Source organism: Phocoena sinus, chromosome 18 (genome assembly GCF_008692025.1).
Source record: "Phocoena sinus isolate mPhoSin1 chromosome 18, mPhoSin1.pri, whole genome shotgun sequence".
NCBI classification, from domain to species: Eukaryota; Metazoa; Chordata; class Mammalia; order Artiodactyla; family Phocoenidae; genus Phocoena; species Phocoena sinus.
Window position 1 is genome coordinate 49,721,152 of NC_045780.1, and position 18,134 is coordinate 49,739,285.

The window sequence follows — 18,134 nt, forward strand, 5'->3', positions numbered from 1 at the left end:
CATCAGCTTCTGAGGGATTTGTTTCACTCCTCTATATTTTGAAGTTGTTTTTTTCCTTAGTGTTTATTACTGCTAAGGAATTCTTTTTACTAGTGCCTGTTACCATACAGTTTTCTTTTACACATAATTCTTTGTATGTTTTGTATGTGTTACGTGTTTTCTGTGTGTGTGTGTTCTTTTTTTTTAAAAACAGTTTGATGTAATAATTCCACTTTAGTGACTTTTAAATAATTCCATGAGTCTGCGCTATACAAATGAGGGTAGTCTAGATGTGCACTTAACAGAAGCTATGGAATATAACCTGATACTTTGGTGATATATTTCCACCTCACGTACCTTTAACTAATATTCATTTACGATCCTTTTCTAAATTATGATTGATTAAAAATATTAGGCCATATAAATCCAAGTATGACCATATGGTGCTTTTAAGAATAACTGATCTCCCAGTAACGTGGTCTCAGTAAAATGTTCTCTTTTTTAATTATGTAGTCCTCTTCGCCATCCTCATCACAGCCTCATTCTAGCCACTGCAGAGCGAAGGCCTCATCATGGTGTCACCATGCATCCCTGCCCTGGGCCAAACGTAACCATGTAGGCCCTGCAAAGGCTACCAGTCCATCTCTCCGTCTTCGTCGCTGGCGACCCTTCTTACGCCTACCATCTTTGGGTCTCCATTCTGTTGTAAGTGTAGTCAATCTTCCATCTCTTCTTCCAGTGACAGGGGCAGTCCATTTTTTCCCTTAAACTTCTTCAGTCTTCAAAGCGCTTTTCTCTTGGTTCATCAACCATTAGCTTTTTCTCCCCCAGTAAGACTGCAAGCATACCTTTATGTTTTGCAGTCCAGCTTGACTCTCACCAGTGCCTTGGTGAACATCCATCTTTCCACTCCATATAACACCAACAGGTGCCTGCCTTTTGATGAGTGCTGATCGACATTCATGATAATGTTTAAGTTCCTGTCAGTTGTTAAAGTGAATATGTATTCTCTTACCCTTCATCTTTCCAATTTCATTTAGTTGACTCAGGTCAACAAATGCTGTGTACTGTCTGAGTTCTTTGCCATCTCTTACTTTATTTTTTTTTCACGTTTCTGAACATGACTTTAGTCTCTTGTCATGCTTTGGGGTTATTTTACTTACTCTATCCTTAATCTAAGCCTCCATGGTGTAGGGTGTTTCATCTAAGCTATTTTATTCCCTGAGGTGGCTCAGGTACTTGGTTTAATCTTGATCCAATCTTCCCTGCCTATTCAGTTTCTAAAGATCTTTTCTCAAGTAGGAGGTGACGATTTTTCTCCTTGTGAATTGATATAGACTTCCCACAAATTTTATAATTTCTCCTTTTTAAGTTGATAATATTAGCAAACTGTTAAAAAGTACATTTGTTCTTGTAATTGTGCTAATTACCTAATTACCTTAAATGTTGAGGTTGATGATGGAATTCTAATAATTCTCATAATTGAAATAAGATGCAGGATGGCAACTATAGTTCTTTTCTTTCTGATGTTTTAGAAAATTAATGGTAATGAATATAGCTTGGCAGAGCCTACCTAGAAATGCTACATCTGAAAGATTTGGTGTATGCCACACATTTATAAGAAACTTGACACTTCAGTAAATCATCGTGACTTTTGAAGCCAGAGGAAGTCTGATTACACATACTTTCATGCTTAAAAAAATTAAAAGTTGGTGTCAGACATTCTTTCCTTCCCCTTATTTACTCTTCTAGAGCTATTCTCAAACTATGAGGTGGAGTCTTGGCACTTTTCCTTAAACATCTGCTTCCACCAAATATCAGTATAGTCATCAAAATAGGCTTTCGTCCACAAACTGGTATCAACAAACTGGTGTCTCTCTATTTCATTATCCTCATTGGGTCACAACATGCGTTTGTCATATTTATCCATCTGATATTTATTGCTTCCCTGCTGTGCCATACGCTGGCACAGTAGGAGATGCAAGTGAATGAGATGATCAGAGTAAAACCGTAATTTTCTAAATTCTGACTTGGGCACAGTTGAATCCAAATAGGAATAAATTCCTTTGTACTTAAAAAATATTCTAAATATAAGTGAACATGTCATACAAATTGGCATTCTCAGTTTTATGTTTTTATGTAATATTGGTCTTTTCCCCATGTTAATTCCATTGCTTTATAGCTTCATAAGTGTTTTCATAGCCTAGTGGTTAAGAACATGGATTCCAGAATGACATTGCCTGGATTTGAAACCAGATTCTATCACTTACTAGCTTTGTGACCCAGAGCATGTTACTTAACACTTCTGTGCCTCAATTTTCTTGAGAGTACAATGGGTATAACTATATTACCTACCTCATATGGTTTATATAACAATTAATTGGTCAATTCTTATAAAGCACTTAGAACAGTGCCTGGTATATATTTAGCGCCACAATTATAAATTAACTTTAAACTGTTTTTTATAATTTGAAATTTTTATTTAGCATTTAGTTAATTTCTATCTAATTGATTTGTCACATCGTTTTTTTAATCCTTCAAGGTAATAAGTATGTTCTAAATTAAGAAACTTTGTAAAAAATAAGATATAAAAGTGTAGGTAAAAATTAATCTGTAGCTTCTGGTTTTTGCCTTTTGTTAGTTATTGGTCACTTTTTGAAACAGAAGACATACTGGAATTTGCTTTTTTTTTTTTTGCGGTACGCGGGCCTCTCACTGTTGTTGCCTCTCCTGTTGTGGAGCACAGGCTCCCGACGCGCAGGCACTGCGGCCATGGCTCACGAGCCCAGCCACTCTGCAGCATGTGGGACCTTCCTGGACCGGGGCATGAACCCGTGTCCCCTGCATCAGCAGGCGGACTCTCAACCACTGCGCCACCAGGGAAGCCCTGGAATTTGCTTTTTATGTATTGTTCTTGTTTTCAGTGGAATAATGTTTAAGCAATTGCATAATTATAGATTTCAGACTCTGACTAATTGAAGTTGACCAAAGGAAAAGGCTTGTAATAGGTGCTGAGGTCTTGTGGAAGGTTTAGAAATTTTGAGCATTTATAATAGTTTGAAGGATTTTCATGCCCTCTTTGGCGTTTTGTATTTTTAGTATGCACTTCTGGATAAAAGGTACAATGACTCACAATTTTGAGTCACTAGATTTAGTGACTTCTTACATTTGTAATAATGTAGTCTTAGTATTATAATAACACATAATGTTTATATGACACTTAACAGTTTACAAGTAGTTTCATGCATTTCGTTTAAACCTCAAAACAGATAAGAAACCCAGTGCTCACAGGGGTTGGGTACGTATTCAGGTCTCTGGTCTGGTTGTATTACTTTTATCTCTAGCATGGTTGTATTTACTGACAAAATGTAAAAACCAGAAGCTATTAGAGGTATTATTCTTAAGAAGAGATGGTGTTAAAATAAGTAATAATTTTAAAGACATAGTAGCTCAAAAGATTTTAAATATACTTTATATCCTATTGGAGAATTATCTTAAAATAAGTAAATCAAGCCCCTTTCCTAGTTGGATAAGGAATTTTTTGTAGTGTTCTTGTTATAGAATTGAATTTATAGTTTGTTGAATTGCCTAGATTTAACCTTGAAAAATTGGGTTCTCTCTGGTCATTGGGGAAATGGGGGTATTGGATTGAGTGATCACTAAAATCTTTGATTCTCTGACCAGTAAAATAAGGGAACTCGTTATCACTGTCTTTAAGTGTTTGAAGAAATATCATGTTCAAGAGGGATTAGACTTTTTTAAGATGATGGAAAATATTGGGAAACATTTTTTGCCTCAGTATGAGGGATAATTCTAACAAAACTGTCAAAATGGAATGGACTGCCTGAAAACCTAGTGGCAGTTCCCTGTTGTTTGCTGGGATACCACAAGATGGGGCTACAATAGACAGCAGTCTAGCATTGGAGCAACAGTCAAACTACGTAACTGTGATTCCTACCAACGGTGAAATTCTTTAGTTCTAAGTTGAATTTAGGAAGAGCTAGTTTGCCACAGCAATTTATGTTGCGTTGTTGCCATTCGTAATTCGAGGGCAATAATCCCTGAAGAGTAATATGAGGTTAGATGAGTCACTATCTGTAAATGCTTTACAGGCATCCAGTAAATCCAAGATAGTAATGTTTGTTCTGTTCCTTTCAATTTCTGCATCTGAAAACTTCGTATTACTTAAAACTTAAAATTATATAATTACTTGAGGGTGAAAAAATAGAAATTTTAGAGTTGATACTGTTGTGTTACTTACTGGATATTAAATAATATGAGATATAACTTGATTATGCCTCTTTAAAACTTTTGCCTCTAAAATCTGTACTTACATTTAACAGTGATTATATTTCATTTCAAACCATTTAGATTTGGTATATAGCTAACACATATTAGTGTTATCTGTGTAGTTACTATATATTGTAAACAGTGCCAGTTTATCATGTATTGACTTGCATAAGTTATTTGAATGTCTAAGAAATGTAGCACAAGTTGCTCATGCAAATTGAATTTGGCAAGCTAAAAAAACCTAGGTATAGTTTTAATATCAAATAGTTCACTGAGAAAACAAGAGAAAAATTGTAGGCTAAGTTAAATTTTACTTTAACTTGTTCAAGTTACTTTAACTTGTTCCCTTTTTCTCCTTTAATCTTTTGGGCTATTTTCCTGCTTCTCTTCGTTTTTTTTTTTTTTTTGCGGTACGCGGGCTTCTCACTGCTGTGGCCTCTCCCGCTGCGGAGCACAGGCTCCGGACACGCAGGCTCAGCGGCCATGGCTCATGGGCCTAGCATGTGAGATCTTCCCGGACCAGGGCACGAACCCGCGTCCCCTGCATCAGCAGGCGGACTCTCAACCACTGCGCCACCAGGGAAGCCCTTCTCTTCGTTTTTAAACCTTTTGAATCTAGGATGAATAAAAATACTTATTTTATTCTAAGTCTATATTGCATTTTTTAAAAAATGAGATTAAGGTTACATCATTAAGGGAAGAACTCACTTTCTTGATGTCCTAAAATGTAACTTGCAAAGAGTTTTTTTAAACTCTGTTTATGCTATTATTAAACTTCTAAAAACTTCATTATTTCAAATTTCAGAAATTATACAAATTAGTTCATGCATTCATTTCATTCAGCAAGTATACACTGTATACCTGCTATGTACCAGGTGTTGTGCTAGGTGCTGGGCTTCCAGAGTGAACAAAACTTTAGGTTAAAATCAATTGAGATTAAGAAAGGTGTGCCTTGAGTCAGTGTTTTCCTTGTTGATGGGCAAGCACATTTGTTATAAATGTAGGCATGTTCACTCTGTCCACTATATCAAAGATTAAGCCTTGAATTATATTGGATAAATATTTTTTCATGTCATTTGATATTATTTGTATGTGTTTACATGTAGTTGATTGATTTGTTTGACTACTAATATATATAATATGTATTTTCCCCTCCTATTCCAGGCACCAAATATAGATGAAAAAGTAGATCTTCATTTTATTGCATTAGTTCATGTAGATGGGCATCTCTATGAATTAGGTAAGAACTATTTTAATTTATCCTGGGGAAAGAAATAGTAAATGGGGAAATCTGTATTTATGATAAACATGACTGTTGATATTTATTGTGTTTACCTAAATTAATTGATTACCATATAACATTGAGTTGGCATAATGGAAGTTTTCCATTTAAAAATTTTTACTAGAAAAAATAAATATGTTTTTGATGTTCAAGTAACTTATAATTCAAGAATTCCTGCATACCACCTTTGCATTTTAGCAAAGCAGGAAAATGCTTTGCTAAATCATTTAGGAGACTCCTGTAAATCACTTCAGCAGTCTTTACTAAATTTTTGAGTTGGTTATCATCAACATCTTGGATGAACGATCTTGATCCTGAAACTAGTTTTAAAACATAGCGTATTATTCATAATGACTAGTTTTTGTATTCAATAATGAGTATTACTAGTTTTCAGGCTTTTGTACTATCCCTTTGTATCACATCTGATTTTTAAAAAGACTTTACAGGAGTCTGTGTTTTCTGGCAACAGTTCCCTAAGGCATGTGTCAAAGTAGCCATGATTAATTACTTGGTATTTTGGCCTCTTCCTGCACTTACCTTTTAAAAGTTTAACTATAGGTGGACTACTTTAGTTTGTATTTGGAGGAGAGGATATTTTCATTGATAATTAAAGGATAATTAGAGGATAATTTTAGAGGATGATAACTCGAGGACAGTTTTAATTGATTCATTCAGGCAGAAGAAACTTTTATGATTCTTTCAAAATTGGTAGATAGTACTTATGAGTCCTTTTTGTCTTTCTCTCTGAGACCTTCTTTGATTAAAAAAGGCCGAATAAAGAAACAAAAAAGTGAAATCCTTTTCAATTTCTAGATACCATGATTTTTAGTCCTCTTTCTTCTCATTTGCTGTAAATATTAACTTTTCACTTTCATTTTCCTTAAAGACTGAAGAGTTCCAAAAGGACTCTGATTGTGACTGTAAATGTGGTCCATAAAATTTAGATGGATTTTATATTTGGAATATGGCAACAGAATCATACACTTCATTAAAAAGAAGTGGCTCTATTAAAGGGGACAAGAAAAGGAATGTACATCCCTGTGGGTCATCTACAATAGTAGAGTGATTTGAGTAGGAATCAAATAGTTGTCATCGGAGTATATAACAGACCTGCAGAGCAATTTGGAGCATATGCTTTGCTAATTCAGTCTCTAGCATCTACATAAAGATAAAATGTAATAGGGATTGGGGATTTCAAATGTCTGATTGCTGGAAGCTAGTTTCTGCTCTGAATTCTGAATAATAAAGAGTAACTAGTAGAAGTGGAAGTAAAGAGTGTGCTGAGACTTACAGACACATTCTGTTGACTTCAAGAAAGTAGAGTTAGGAAAGGCCAGAGGAGTGATAAATATCCATAACCAGAGACTATAAAAGTAATGGTGACTTTCAGAATGGGAGACTTCATAATAGAGCAAACAATAACATCTAAAAGATATTCAGAAGAAAAACATCTCTGATCATCTCATGGGAAGGAATGAGTTGTCTAAAAACCTCAGTTTGACTGATTAGCTAGCTTTCTGAGCTCAGAGACTAAAAGGGCAATAGAAGGAAAGATGTGTATCCGGGATAGGCTACATATGCAGAATGGTTCTTTTTTGTAGCATGCCAAGATCAGCACCAAAGTATTTTAAAATTGGTTTGTACTAAGAACATCAGAAAAGAAAGGCAGAACTACTGAGGTCTTGTTTGGTTCAAGTATTCTTTAGCAGGAAGAATGATCGATGTTGCTGATAGAGAATTAGAGCCCTTTGAGGATTACATTCTCTAAATGAGTTTAAAGAATTTCAGAGTTCTAAAGAATAGCTGGAATCTTTGAGATGTTAGAGAGGACAGGGATGAATGCAAGACAAATGAAGATGGGCAGCTGCTGACTCACTCAAGGGGAATTGGTGGTAGCCCTGACGCAAATTCCTAATAAAGTTAAAAGGAATGTTGAGCAAGAGGAGTATTGAGTTAGTGCATAGAAAACAGTGGGTAAGGGAGCAGCATATGGTTTTTAAGAAAAAAGTCATTTCTGGGCTTCCCTGATGGCACAGTGGTTGAGAGTCCACCTGCCAATGCAGGGGACACGGGTTCGTGCCCTGGTCCGGGAGGATCCCCCATGCCGCGGAGTGGCTTGGCCTGTGAGCCATGGCGCGTCCGGAGCCTGTGCTCCGCAGCGGGAGAGGCCACAACAGTGAGAGGCCTGCGTACCACAAAAAAAAAAAAAAAAAATGTCATTTCTAAATATCCTTGTTTTAAAAAACAAGGCTATATAATTATAGACGTGGTGCAAGGTAATTTCTACAGGACAATTGTATAACAAAGGGTAGTGGTAGTCTTTAATGTATTCATTCTACACCTAATTGTAAGGTTAGCTGAGGAAAGGGACTGAGTTATTCATCTTTCTATTCTCACCTCTTGTCCTTAGGGCTTCATGTAGTTCTTGGCATATGTCCTTTTGATGTGTCCCTGTCATTCTTTTGAGCACTTTCTAACTTTGTAGTAGAAAAACATTTCCTGGTTCATCCTTTGTTTTCCGCGCCCCAGCCCTGTGTTCAGCCACTTCTCCAAGGAGCCCTGGTTCCTTTTATTGGAAAATGATGATTAGAACCAAGACCTGGGTGCTAAGTGTATTCATTGCTATTAAGATATCATTACTTCTAGGCTTTCTCAGAGGACAGAGCTAGGAAATATTTGTCTGTATTATATACATAGACACATGTATGTGAATATCGATATACATGCACACACAATTACATCTGTTTTTCTATATATTAAAAAACATTTATTTACATCCACATTTATAATTCTAACCTAATAATATACAGTTTATTCTAGTGTTATCCATATTTGTGACTTCCTTTTCTGAACATGGGAAATCTAGCTCTCATTATCCTTCATTTCTTTTCCGATTTACGCATTCCCCTGGTATATAAACAAGCTCTTGACCACCCCAGCCCAAAGCTCTGTTCCAGACACACTGCTTCCCGCCCCGAGCTGGCCCACTGATCCTGGCCTGGTCCCAGACAAAGAGCAACAGCTCGCCAAAGTGTGTAGCTACCTTCTTCCTGGCATTGTGCAAACTCCACCTGCCTCAGCCTCCTTGAACTCTGCTCTTTCCCCTCAGTCTCCTAAGTGAGGCTGCTGTAGGCTGCTTGGGTTTTCCTTTCCGGCACTGGCAGATAAGTGGATATTACTGTTAGGCTTACTAACAATTCTGGGCTAACTGTTTCCCAGTCTATAAAACAATGGTTTCAGATATCTTGTCCAGGTCTTTAGTTGTTTCCGGTGGAAGGCCTAGTTCAGTACATTATTTCATTCTGGCTAGAGGTGGAAGTTACCTAATGTCATTCCTTGGCTTCCCACAATGAAGATAATCTAGCTTTCCTTTGTCACCCTCTTTACCTACCTCTCCCTCCCAATCACAAAATACATGGTTTACTTTTTCCTGTTCTTCCAGTGTTGTTATAGTTGTTTATATTCTTATGACTACAGAAATACTATTCTCAGATGAGCCATAGTCAATGTACTTTTCTTTTCAACTTTTTTATTTCTTCAGATTTCATAATTGTCCTGTTTTGCTTTTCGGTTTGGTTAATTTTCACTCATATTTTCTTTAAAAGTAGTATCTTTTAGTCCAGGTCTATCACTATGTATACATATTGATTCAAAACTTTTTATTATGTTTAGAAGCCATGAAATTACAGAGGGAGTTGTGTTTTATGGCTTGAACTTGATGTGCCACTTATAAAACATCTGAAATTATAGGCTTGTATAGAGAGTATCAGTTAACTTTGGGTTAGCAGGAGTTTATATAATTCTGGACTTTTTCGTTTTTCATAGTATTGAAAAAGTACTAGTTTATTCAAGGTGATACTGATTACTTTTGGTGATCAGTAAAATAATCCTAGGTGATTTAGATTGTTGCTCTGTACTCCTACCTTGGTACACAATTAGTAGTAGTAATATATAAACCTTGTAGTGGCTTCCTTTCATTGGTATAAACATGTCAGTCTTACTTAGGAGCCTTCATTAGAAGGCTTTAAAGTGAAGAAAGAAATTTTTTATATTTCTGATGGTCATAACTTTTGAAAAGCTGACATTAATTTTGCATATTCCTTTTAGGAAATTAAAGCCAATAGTATATATTTCTAATAATGTCTGTTTATGAAGATAATATAGGCTTTCAAACACGGAAACAAGGTTCTAAATAACTATTGGTGTTAAAAATATTCGTAAGTAGCATACTTAAAGTGTATGTTTTAGGATATATTATTTTATCTTTTAACTTTTGCCTCACTGTGGGAAGAGGAAAATGGATGTTGAAAGTACATTATCCTGTCATTCTTAATTAAGGAGGACTAAAGAGATAGGATAACTAAATAGAATATGTGATTCTTGATTAGATCCCACATAAAACAAAACAACATGGATAAAGGATATTTCTGGGTGAATTGGAAAAATTTGTACGTGAAATACATGTTGTTAATTGTTTATAGTATTAAAAAGAAGAAAAAAAGTACATTATCCTATACAAACAACTAACCATTCACCTGTTCATGTATTTTCCACAGATGGACGGAAACCATTTCCAATTAACCATGGGGAAACTAGTGATGAAACTTTATTAGAGGTAACAATAAAACTTGTTGGCCGGGCTTCCCTGGTGGCGCAGTGGTTGAGAGTCCGCCTGCCGGTGCAGGGGACGCGGGTTCGTGCCCCGGTCCGGGAGGATCCCACATGCCGCGGAGCGGCTGTGCCCGTGAGCCATGGCCGCTGAGCCTGCGCGTCCGGAGCCTGTGCTCCACAACGGGAGAGGCCACAGCAGTGAGAGGCCCGCGTACCACAAAAAAAAAAAAAAAAAAAAAAAAACTTGTTGGCCCACCTTCAGTGTCATTAATGTTCTTGTTATCTTTAAAACATCTCTAAAGATAACTGGTATAGGACTTCCCTGGCAGTCCAGTGGTTAAGACTCCACACTTCCACTGCAGGGGGCAAAGGTTTGATCCCTGGTCAGGGAATTAAGATCCTGCATGCCACGTGGCATGGCAAAAATAAATAAAAGATAACTGGTATAACATTTTTCTGTATTTCTCCTTATCCTGGCTGTCTTGAGAAAATCCAAAAAGAAAAATTTGAACTAGCGTTAAAAATCTACAGCAAATAAAGAGGTTTGCAGAGCTCTTTGTGTGAACAAGTATCAAATTTGGAAAAAACAAGAATAGTATTGAAAGAGATGCACATCATATCCCATATTTCATTAAATCCAAGATACCATCATTTATATCTTGATCTTAGAGATTTTTAAATTTACAAACAAATTTTATGCCTTAGAATCAATAAAATATGTAATTTTCATGTTAAAAGTTTCTTAAAAGCATTTTAAGAAAGAACACTTAGCGGATCTTATACTTTCGTACTAATCAAATTAAACCACCAGCCATTCACTCTTCTAGTGTCCTTTAAGTTATTTTTTATTTGAGAAAAGAAGTCTGCAGTGTAAAATTAGTATGGATTAGGAAAACGTGAAACATTTATTTATCAGTTTTAAGTAAAACACATTTTTAAATTGAAGGATTATGTATCTTTTTTCCCTGTAGGATGCCATAGAAGTTTGCAAGAAGTTTATGGAACGTGACCCTGATGAACTGAGATTCAATGCCATTGCTCTTTCTTCAGCTTAGCTTGTCCAGAATGGAAACACCAAATACTGTACTATTTGCAACAAAATTAAATTTCTTCTGCCATACACTAACTCAAAAATTTTGATATTTTCATTAACTTGACTGATTAAACTTTATGTGAACTAAGCTTTGGCTTAATCTGTGTTTTATATTATTTTTGCCTCAAATTAAAGCTGCAGTTCTTCCGTTTCTTTCTTATGAAGGATTTACCTTATTGGATGACTAGCTCTATCTTTCTTACTCTCTTTGAATTTCATGGGAGATTCTGTATTGGGACACTGGCACAATTTCCATCTGCATAGTATGAACATATATCATATATTTATTTAGCAAACATTTGGTTAGCATCTACTTTTAATGAGCTGAACACTGTTCTAGGCGCTGGAGTTACAGCAGTGAACACTGTGGGCAAGTTTCTTAGTCACGGAGCTTATGTTCTTGTGAGAATAGACAGATGATAAGCACATTAATAAGATACATACCAATAATGACTGCTATGCAGAAATTAAAGTCGGATTTGTGTTAGAGAGTGACTGAGTGGATACTTTAGATTTTTGTGGTTAGGGAAGGCTTCTGTGAGAGGTAACTTTGAAGTTGAGATCTGAATAGCGAAAAGTAGCCAGTCACAGAAATGGGAGAAGAGGGGAGAGTGGTGGGGAGAATAGAGGGAATAATTAATGCAGAGTCCCTAAAGTAGGCAAGTCTCACTGTGTTGTAGGACCAGAAAAAAAGGTTCATATGACCAGAGCGTTGAAAATAATGGGAAGATAACAAGAGATGAGGTCAGAGTAGGAGGGCTTAGTGATACAGGAATATGGGAAAAGGAATTTGGATTTATTGCAGGTGTGATGGTAAGCCATTGGAGTGTTTTAAGCAGGAGAGTGACCTGATTTGGTTTATAATTTTATATCACTGACTACTCTGTGGATAATATATTGGGGAGGGGGATAAAAATAGGGGTAGAGAGACGTGAGGAACCCACTGCTTTAGTTAAGAGACAGTGATGGCTAGGGTCTTAAAATTAGTAGTAATTTAGATTGAGGTATGTGAGTGAATTTGGGGTGTGTTTTGAAAAAGAAGGGGCTTCAGTTAAGTCTTAAAGGTGGAAGGCAGTGGAAAGGTGGAAGAGTATTTGAAGAGTTAACGTCAAAACACGGTTGGTGTGATGGTCCATCTTTTCAGGAGAATATTGGTTACACAGGTGTATACATTTAGCAAAACTCATTGAAATCTTACTTCACTATATATACATTTTACCCCCCCAAAACAAAACAACAATAATAATAAAAAAAAAAAACAGAGCAGAGATGGGGTGGAATGAGTATAGCAGAAGACCAGATTGGTCCAGAATGAAGTTCTGAACCCGTAGAATTGAATGTAGATGTTTTATACGTGCTTCACTGAGTTAGGGTGGATTCCTGAGGCTGCAACATGAAATAAGTGGTATTTTAAGAATCTAAAAAAGAGGGACTTCCTTGGTGGTCCAGTGGTTAAGACTCTGTGCTCCCAACGCGGGGGGCGTGGGTTCGATCCCTGGTCAGGGAACTAAGATCCTGCGTGCCACATGGCACAGCCAAAAAAAAAAAAGAATCTAAAAAAGTGGATATATATATATATATGTATAACTGATTCACTTTGCTGTACAGCAGAAACTAACAGAACATTGTAAACCAGCTATACTCCACTAAAAATTAATTTTAAAAAAGAAATGGTCAGTAACTTGATGCAGGTGTTAACCCTTTGGTAATTATTTTGCAATATGTAAATGCATTAAATAAATTGTACACCTTAAAAAAAAGTTGAATAAATTAGCTGTTTGTTATTTAAAGTGTGGTTACATCAGTATTACTTGGGGAACTTGTTAGAAATGAAGAACTTCAGACCCCACCTTTTACCTACTGTATCAGAATCTGTGTTTTCAGCAAGATCCCTGAGTGATTCATATTAAGTCTGGGAAGCACTGGATTAGAAAAAATAGACTATGATGAGGTCACTTTGGACCTATCTGAAGAGGGCCTGAATGAAGTGTTGGCAATAGGGATGAAGAAATAATCTGAAACAATGCTGTAAATGGATAGTATATAGAGATGATGCTTTGGCATGCCAATAACAACAAAGTGTTCGCGTTTTTTGTTACATTGTTTGCATTTTGTCCTCAAATTTATCTTGTGTATCATCTTAAATATTTTAAACATTCCTAAGCAGTGTTCTGCCTGTTGCCTTGCTGGATTTCTCCTACATAATTTCTTTTTTTTTTTATATAAATTTATTTTTGTCTGCATTGGGTCTTTGTTGCTGCACACGGGCTTTCTCTAGTTGCGGCGAGCGGGGGCTACTCTTCGTTGCGGTGCATTGGCTTCTCATTGCGGCGGCTTCTCTCGTTGCAGAGCACGGGCTCTAGGCGCGCAGGCTCAGTAGTTGTGGCGCCCGAGCTTAGTTGCTCCACGGCGTGTGGGATCTTCCCGGACCAGGGCTCGAACCCATGTCCCCCGCATTGGCAGGCGGATTCTTAACCACTGCGCCACCAGGGAAGTCCCATAATTTCTTAATAGATTCTTAATCAGTGACATGTTAGCAAGAATTTACATAGTTTCTCAAAGTTTTCTAGGTTGAGTACTATTAAAAAAAATTTTTTTTATTGAGGTATATTTGATTTACAATATTAGTTTTAGGTGTACAACATAGTGATTCAAAATTGTTATGGATTGTACTCCATTTAAAATTATTATAAAATATTGGCCGTATTTCATGTGCTGTACAATATATCCTTGTCGGTTATTTATTTTACACATAGTAGTTTGTATCTCTTAATCCTATACCCCTATTTTGCCCTTCCTCCCTTCCCTCTCCCTACTCCCCACTGGTAACCACTAGTTTGTTCTGTATATCTGTGAGTGTATTTCTGTTTTGTTATATTCATGCCTTTGTTTTATTTTTTTAGATTCCACATATAAGTGATAACGAACAGTATTTGTTTTTCTCTGCCTGACATTTCACTAAGCACAACACCCTCTAGGTCTATCCATGTTGTTGCAAATGGCAAAATGTCACTCTTTATGGCTGGGTAATATTCCATTGTATATATACCACATCTTCTTTATCCATTAATCTGTTGATATACACTTTGGTTGCTTTCATATCTTGGCAATTGTAAATAATGCTGCTATGAACATTGGGGTTCATTTATCTTTTGAATTAGTGTCTTTGTTTTCTTCAGGAAAACTACACCCAGGAATGCAGTTGCTGGATCATATGGCAGTTCTATTTTTAGTTTTTTGAGGAGCCTCCATACTATTTTCCCCAGTGTCTGCACCAATTTACATTTCCCACCAAGTATATGAGGGTTTCTTTTTCTCCACATCCTCACTAACATAGATTATTTGTGGTCTTTTTGATGATAGCCATTCTAAGAGACATGAGGTGATACCTCATTGTGGTTTTGATTTGCATTTCCCTGATGATAAGCAACGTTGAGCATCTTTTCATGTGCCTGTTGTCCATTTGTATGTCAAGTTCTGGGTCATTTCTGTATGTTGCTGTTAAGGACCATAATATGTTTTGGGGAAATGGGACTGACTAAAATGAAACTTTAAATTTTTTCTTGGTGGACTTTTGAGAGCTGACTAAACATCACCTTTCAGCAGGTGTAATTATTTGCTTTAAATTACTGAAACAGAGGAGCATTTATAAACTCTATAATATTTAACCCCTAATATATTGTGTTCATTTGTGACTAAAACAGAAATTATCTGTATTTTATGGTGAATCAAACTTTAATATATCTTAAATGCAAACGATCTTTAATTCTGTAAAAGTTATTTAAACAAAGATCTGATTTAAATTTAATTTCCATCTTAGATTTGTGTACAGTATTTATTAGGTAAGCTTTATAATTGGGTTGTGTATAACATAAACCTGCTTATTTCATGTAATGAAAATATAGTTTAAGGGGTTTTTAGCCATTAATGTTTTTTTAAATAAATTTATTTTATTTTATTTATTTTTGGCTGCGTTGGGTCTTTGTTGCTGCGTGTGAGATATTCTCTGGTTGTAGCGAGTGGGGGCTACTCTTCATTGTGGTGCGCAGTCTTCTCGTTGCGGTGGCTTTTCTTGTTGCGGAGCACGGGCTCTAGGCATGCGGGCTCAGTGGTTGTGGCACATGGGTTCAGTAGTTGTGGCTCACAGGCTCTAGAGCGCAGGCTCAGTAGTTGTGGCGCACAGGCTTAGTTGCCCCGCAGCATGTGGGATCTTTCCGGACCGGGGCTCGAACCCGTGTCCCCTGCACCACTGTGCCACCAGGGAAGCCCCTAGCCATTAATATTTGACTACTACTATAGTTTTCAAAAGAAGCATCTATAGGCTTAAGATTCCTATATTGATGCTTATAAGAAAATTGCAAAGAGGCATATTTTCATTACTTTTTAAAAACTTCTATTTATAGAAACTTATTTCTTTTAGGGAAAGTTTACATACATGTATATAGGTGTATTTACACCCACGCATGCATATATATATGCATGCGTGGGTGTATATACATTATCTGGAAATTAATATGTATGTACATATGCATATATGTGCATGTATATATATGTACATACACATTCATACCTTGAATAGGAAAATAACTTTGGTCTAAATTCTCTGCATATTATTAAAATCCCTGACTGAAGTTAAAGTAAAACCAGTTTGAAAAGTGTGTAATCATTGTGAAGGTTTTTAGAGATAATTTAGATGGATTTGTACGCATATAAAGTTTAATAATGTTTTAATCTTACAGAATTCTCTCTTAAAATGAGGTTCCTTGTGCTCTCAACAGAATTACTACCAAAAACCAAGTGTGGAATACACTGAGTTTTCAGATAGCAGAAAATAAGTTTTGTCACTGCCTTTGTTCCTTTTGATTTCAAATTTTGACCGCTTACAAGCATAAACTATTGTGATTTGGAAGATTCAGTTTCCTAAGGGCATTTTTTTTCTTGGTGCCAATGGTGTCAGTAGATGAGACCAGTCCACCATGCCTTAGTTTCACATAAATTCTTACTTGTTTTGCTTTTCTATAAAAGTTATTCTAAACCTTTCTCTTGATTTCTTCGTTTAGGATAGTGGTTCTGAACCTGTCTGTTGCTTCCACCTGATAGGTGAGAGTCCCCAGTATGACATTACTACAGTCCAAGCCTAGATATTATAAGGGAGGCTATGTAGACAACAAGGGCTATATAGATTATGAGCATTAATTTCTTGTCTAATTGATAGGATGGTTGGAAATCCCTGGTTTAGGGGCACTGAATGTACATAATCCATACTAAAAGCTATTTTGCAAAATGAATTATTTAAAATAATTTAAAATGCATAGAAATATGTAATAAAGCTGTTCTAATCTATGAGACAGATATGAGTGTAAATTGAATTAAAATAAAAATCCATATGGTCAAGAATAAATCCCAAATGATATGAGTGACACATTTTAGTTCATTTAAAACTCTGCCCTTTATCAACATGTAAACATAGTTGGTATTTAAATAACAGTAATTATGCTAAAACATAAACATTGTTTATGTTGCATTGCCTACTGAGAGTTTAACTACCTATGGTTGAAGAATGACAAAAGATGGCTTTTGAATTTTCCTTAGGGCTCAGTAGTAGGAAGTTATTTTCCTTTATTCTGCCCTGAATACTAAGTATTTGAAGGCAGACATTCCTCCCATCCTCCACCACCACTGGTAGAAGTATACACATTTGATAATAGTGTATACAGTTAATGGGAATGTTACATTGTTTATATATATATATTTTTACCACTGAAACCAAAACATATTTCATGGTCTGGGTATAATTTAAAAGAAACATGAAGAACTGATTTCTTTTATAAACAAAATGCACATGCCTTAAATAGTTCTTCATTTTAATATGATAATATTTGCTCTCATAGCTGTATTCTGGTATGGCTTAATAATCAGCTACATACGAAGTATTTGAGATAACAGTACAGTAGTACTGATTTTATTTTAAGAACCTTAGAAAATGTGACTTGTGGGCAAAATAAACACAGAAAGAATGTTTAAAGGGAACTATTCACCTTACTGTTTTAGTTTTTACTATGCTTTTTTCCATTTTCAGAACCCATGTATCTCATTTGCTACAAGTATTCCAGTGGAGGCTCTTAATTTCCCAAGGCTAGTAGCCGTCTACTGTTTACTTACTGTGCATGGAATGCCTAGAGAAAGTGACTTCTATAGCTAAATTAATAAAGCATAGGAGAGAAAATGCTTAGGCCAATTTATTCATATCCCTCCAATATTAATTCTATAGTTTATAGCTATGTAGATATTAAGAATTTGTTGAGCAGTTAACCTGGTTTAAAATGGGATCCAGTTATTCTCAAACTTTTCCATCTCAGGAACCCGTTAACACTCTTAAAAATTATTGAGGAGCCCAGAGAACCTTTATAGGTTATATTTGTCGATCTGTAAGTATTAAAAATTTATGCAAATTTTAAGAATTTTTATGAATTCATTTAAAAGTAAAAATAAACCCATTACAAGTTAAAAAATAACATTTTAATTAAAATAACTTTTAAAATTTAGTGAGAAGAGTAGCACTGTTTCACATTTAACAAAATGCAAAATCTCTTTAATATCTGACTTATTGAAGACAGCTAGAGTCTCCTTTCTGATAATGAAAAGTGCTTGCTGAAGTTGGCAATTTAGGGAGTCGGTGGTGATCTATGTCAAAACAATTTGAAGACAGTCATTGGAGGACAAAGTCAGTGTCTTTTGCACAGCATTTTATCCTCAGAGTCTGGTACAGTGCTTGGTACATAGTAGGGCCCAGATGATATTCAGTAGGTGATTGAACTATACTGCATTGGGTTGAGATGTGAATAGAGGGTGAAGATACGGATTCAGGGAGCACAGACA

At 35.9% G+C, this 18,134-nt stretch overlaps 1 protein-coding gene across 2 annotated transcripts in view; it reads left to right on the forward strand.

Annotated features, from left to right (window-relative positions):
* The window catches only part of UCHL3 (ubiquitin C-terminal hydrolase L3), a 44,735-nt gene extending 33,392 nt beyond the window's left edge, over positions 1–11,343 (forward strand). For both annotated transcript variants that reach the window (XM_032611447.1, XM_032611448.1), the window contains 3 exons: positions 5,434–5,509; positions 10,108–10,166; positions 11,134–11,343. In XM_032611447.1, coding sequence (XP_032467338.1) covers positions 5,434–5,509; positions 10,108–10,166; positions 11,134–11,217 — 219 coding nt within the window. In that variant the 3' untranslated portion in view covers positions 11,218–11,343. The remainder of the gene's footprint in view (positions 1–5,433; positions 5,510–10,107; positions 10,167–11,133) is intronic.
* The last annotated feature ends 6,791 nt before the right edge of the window (positions 11,344–18,134 follow it).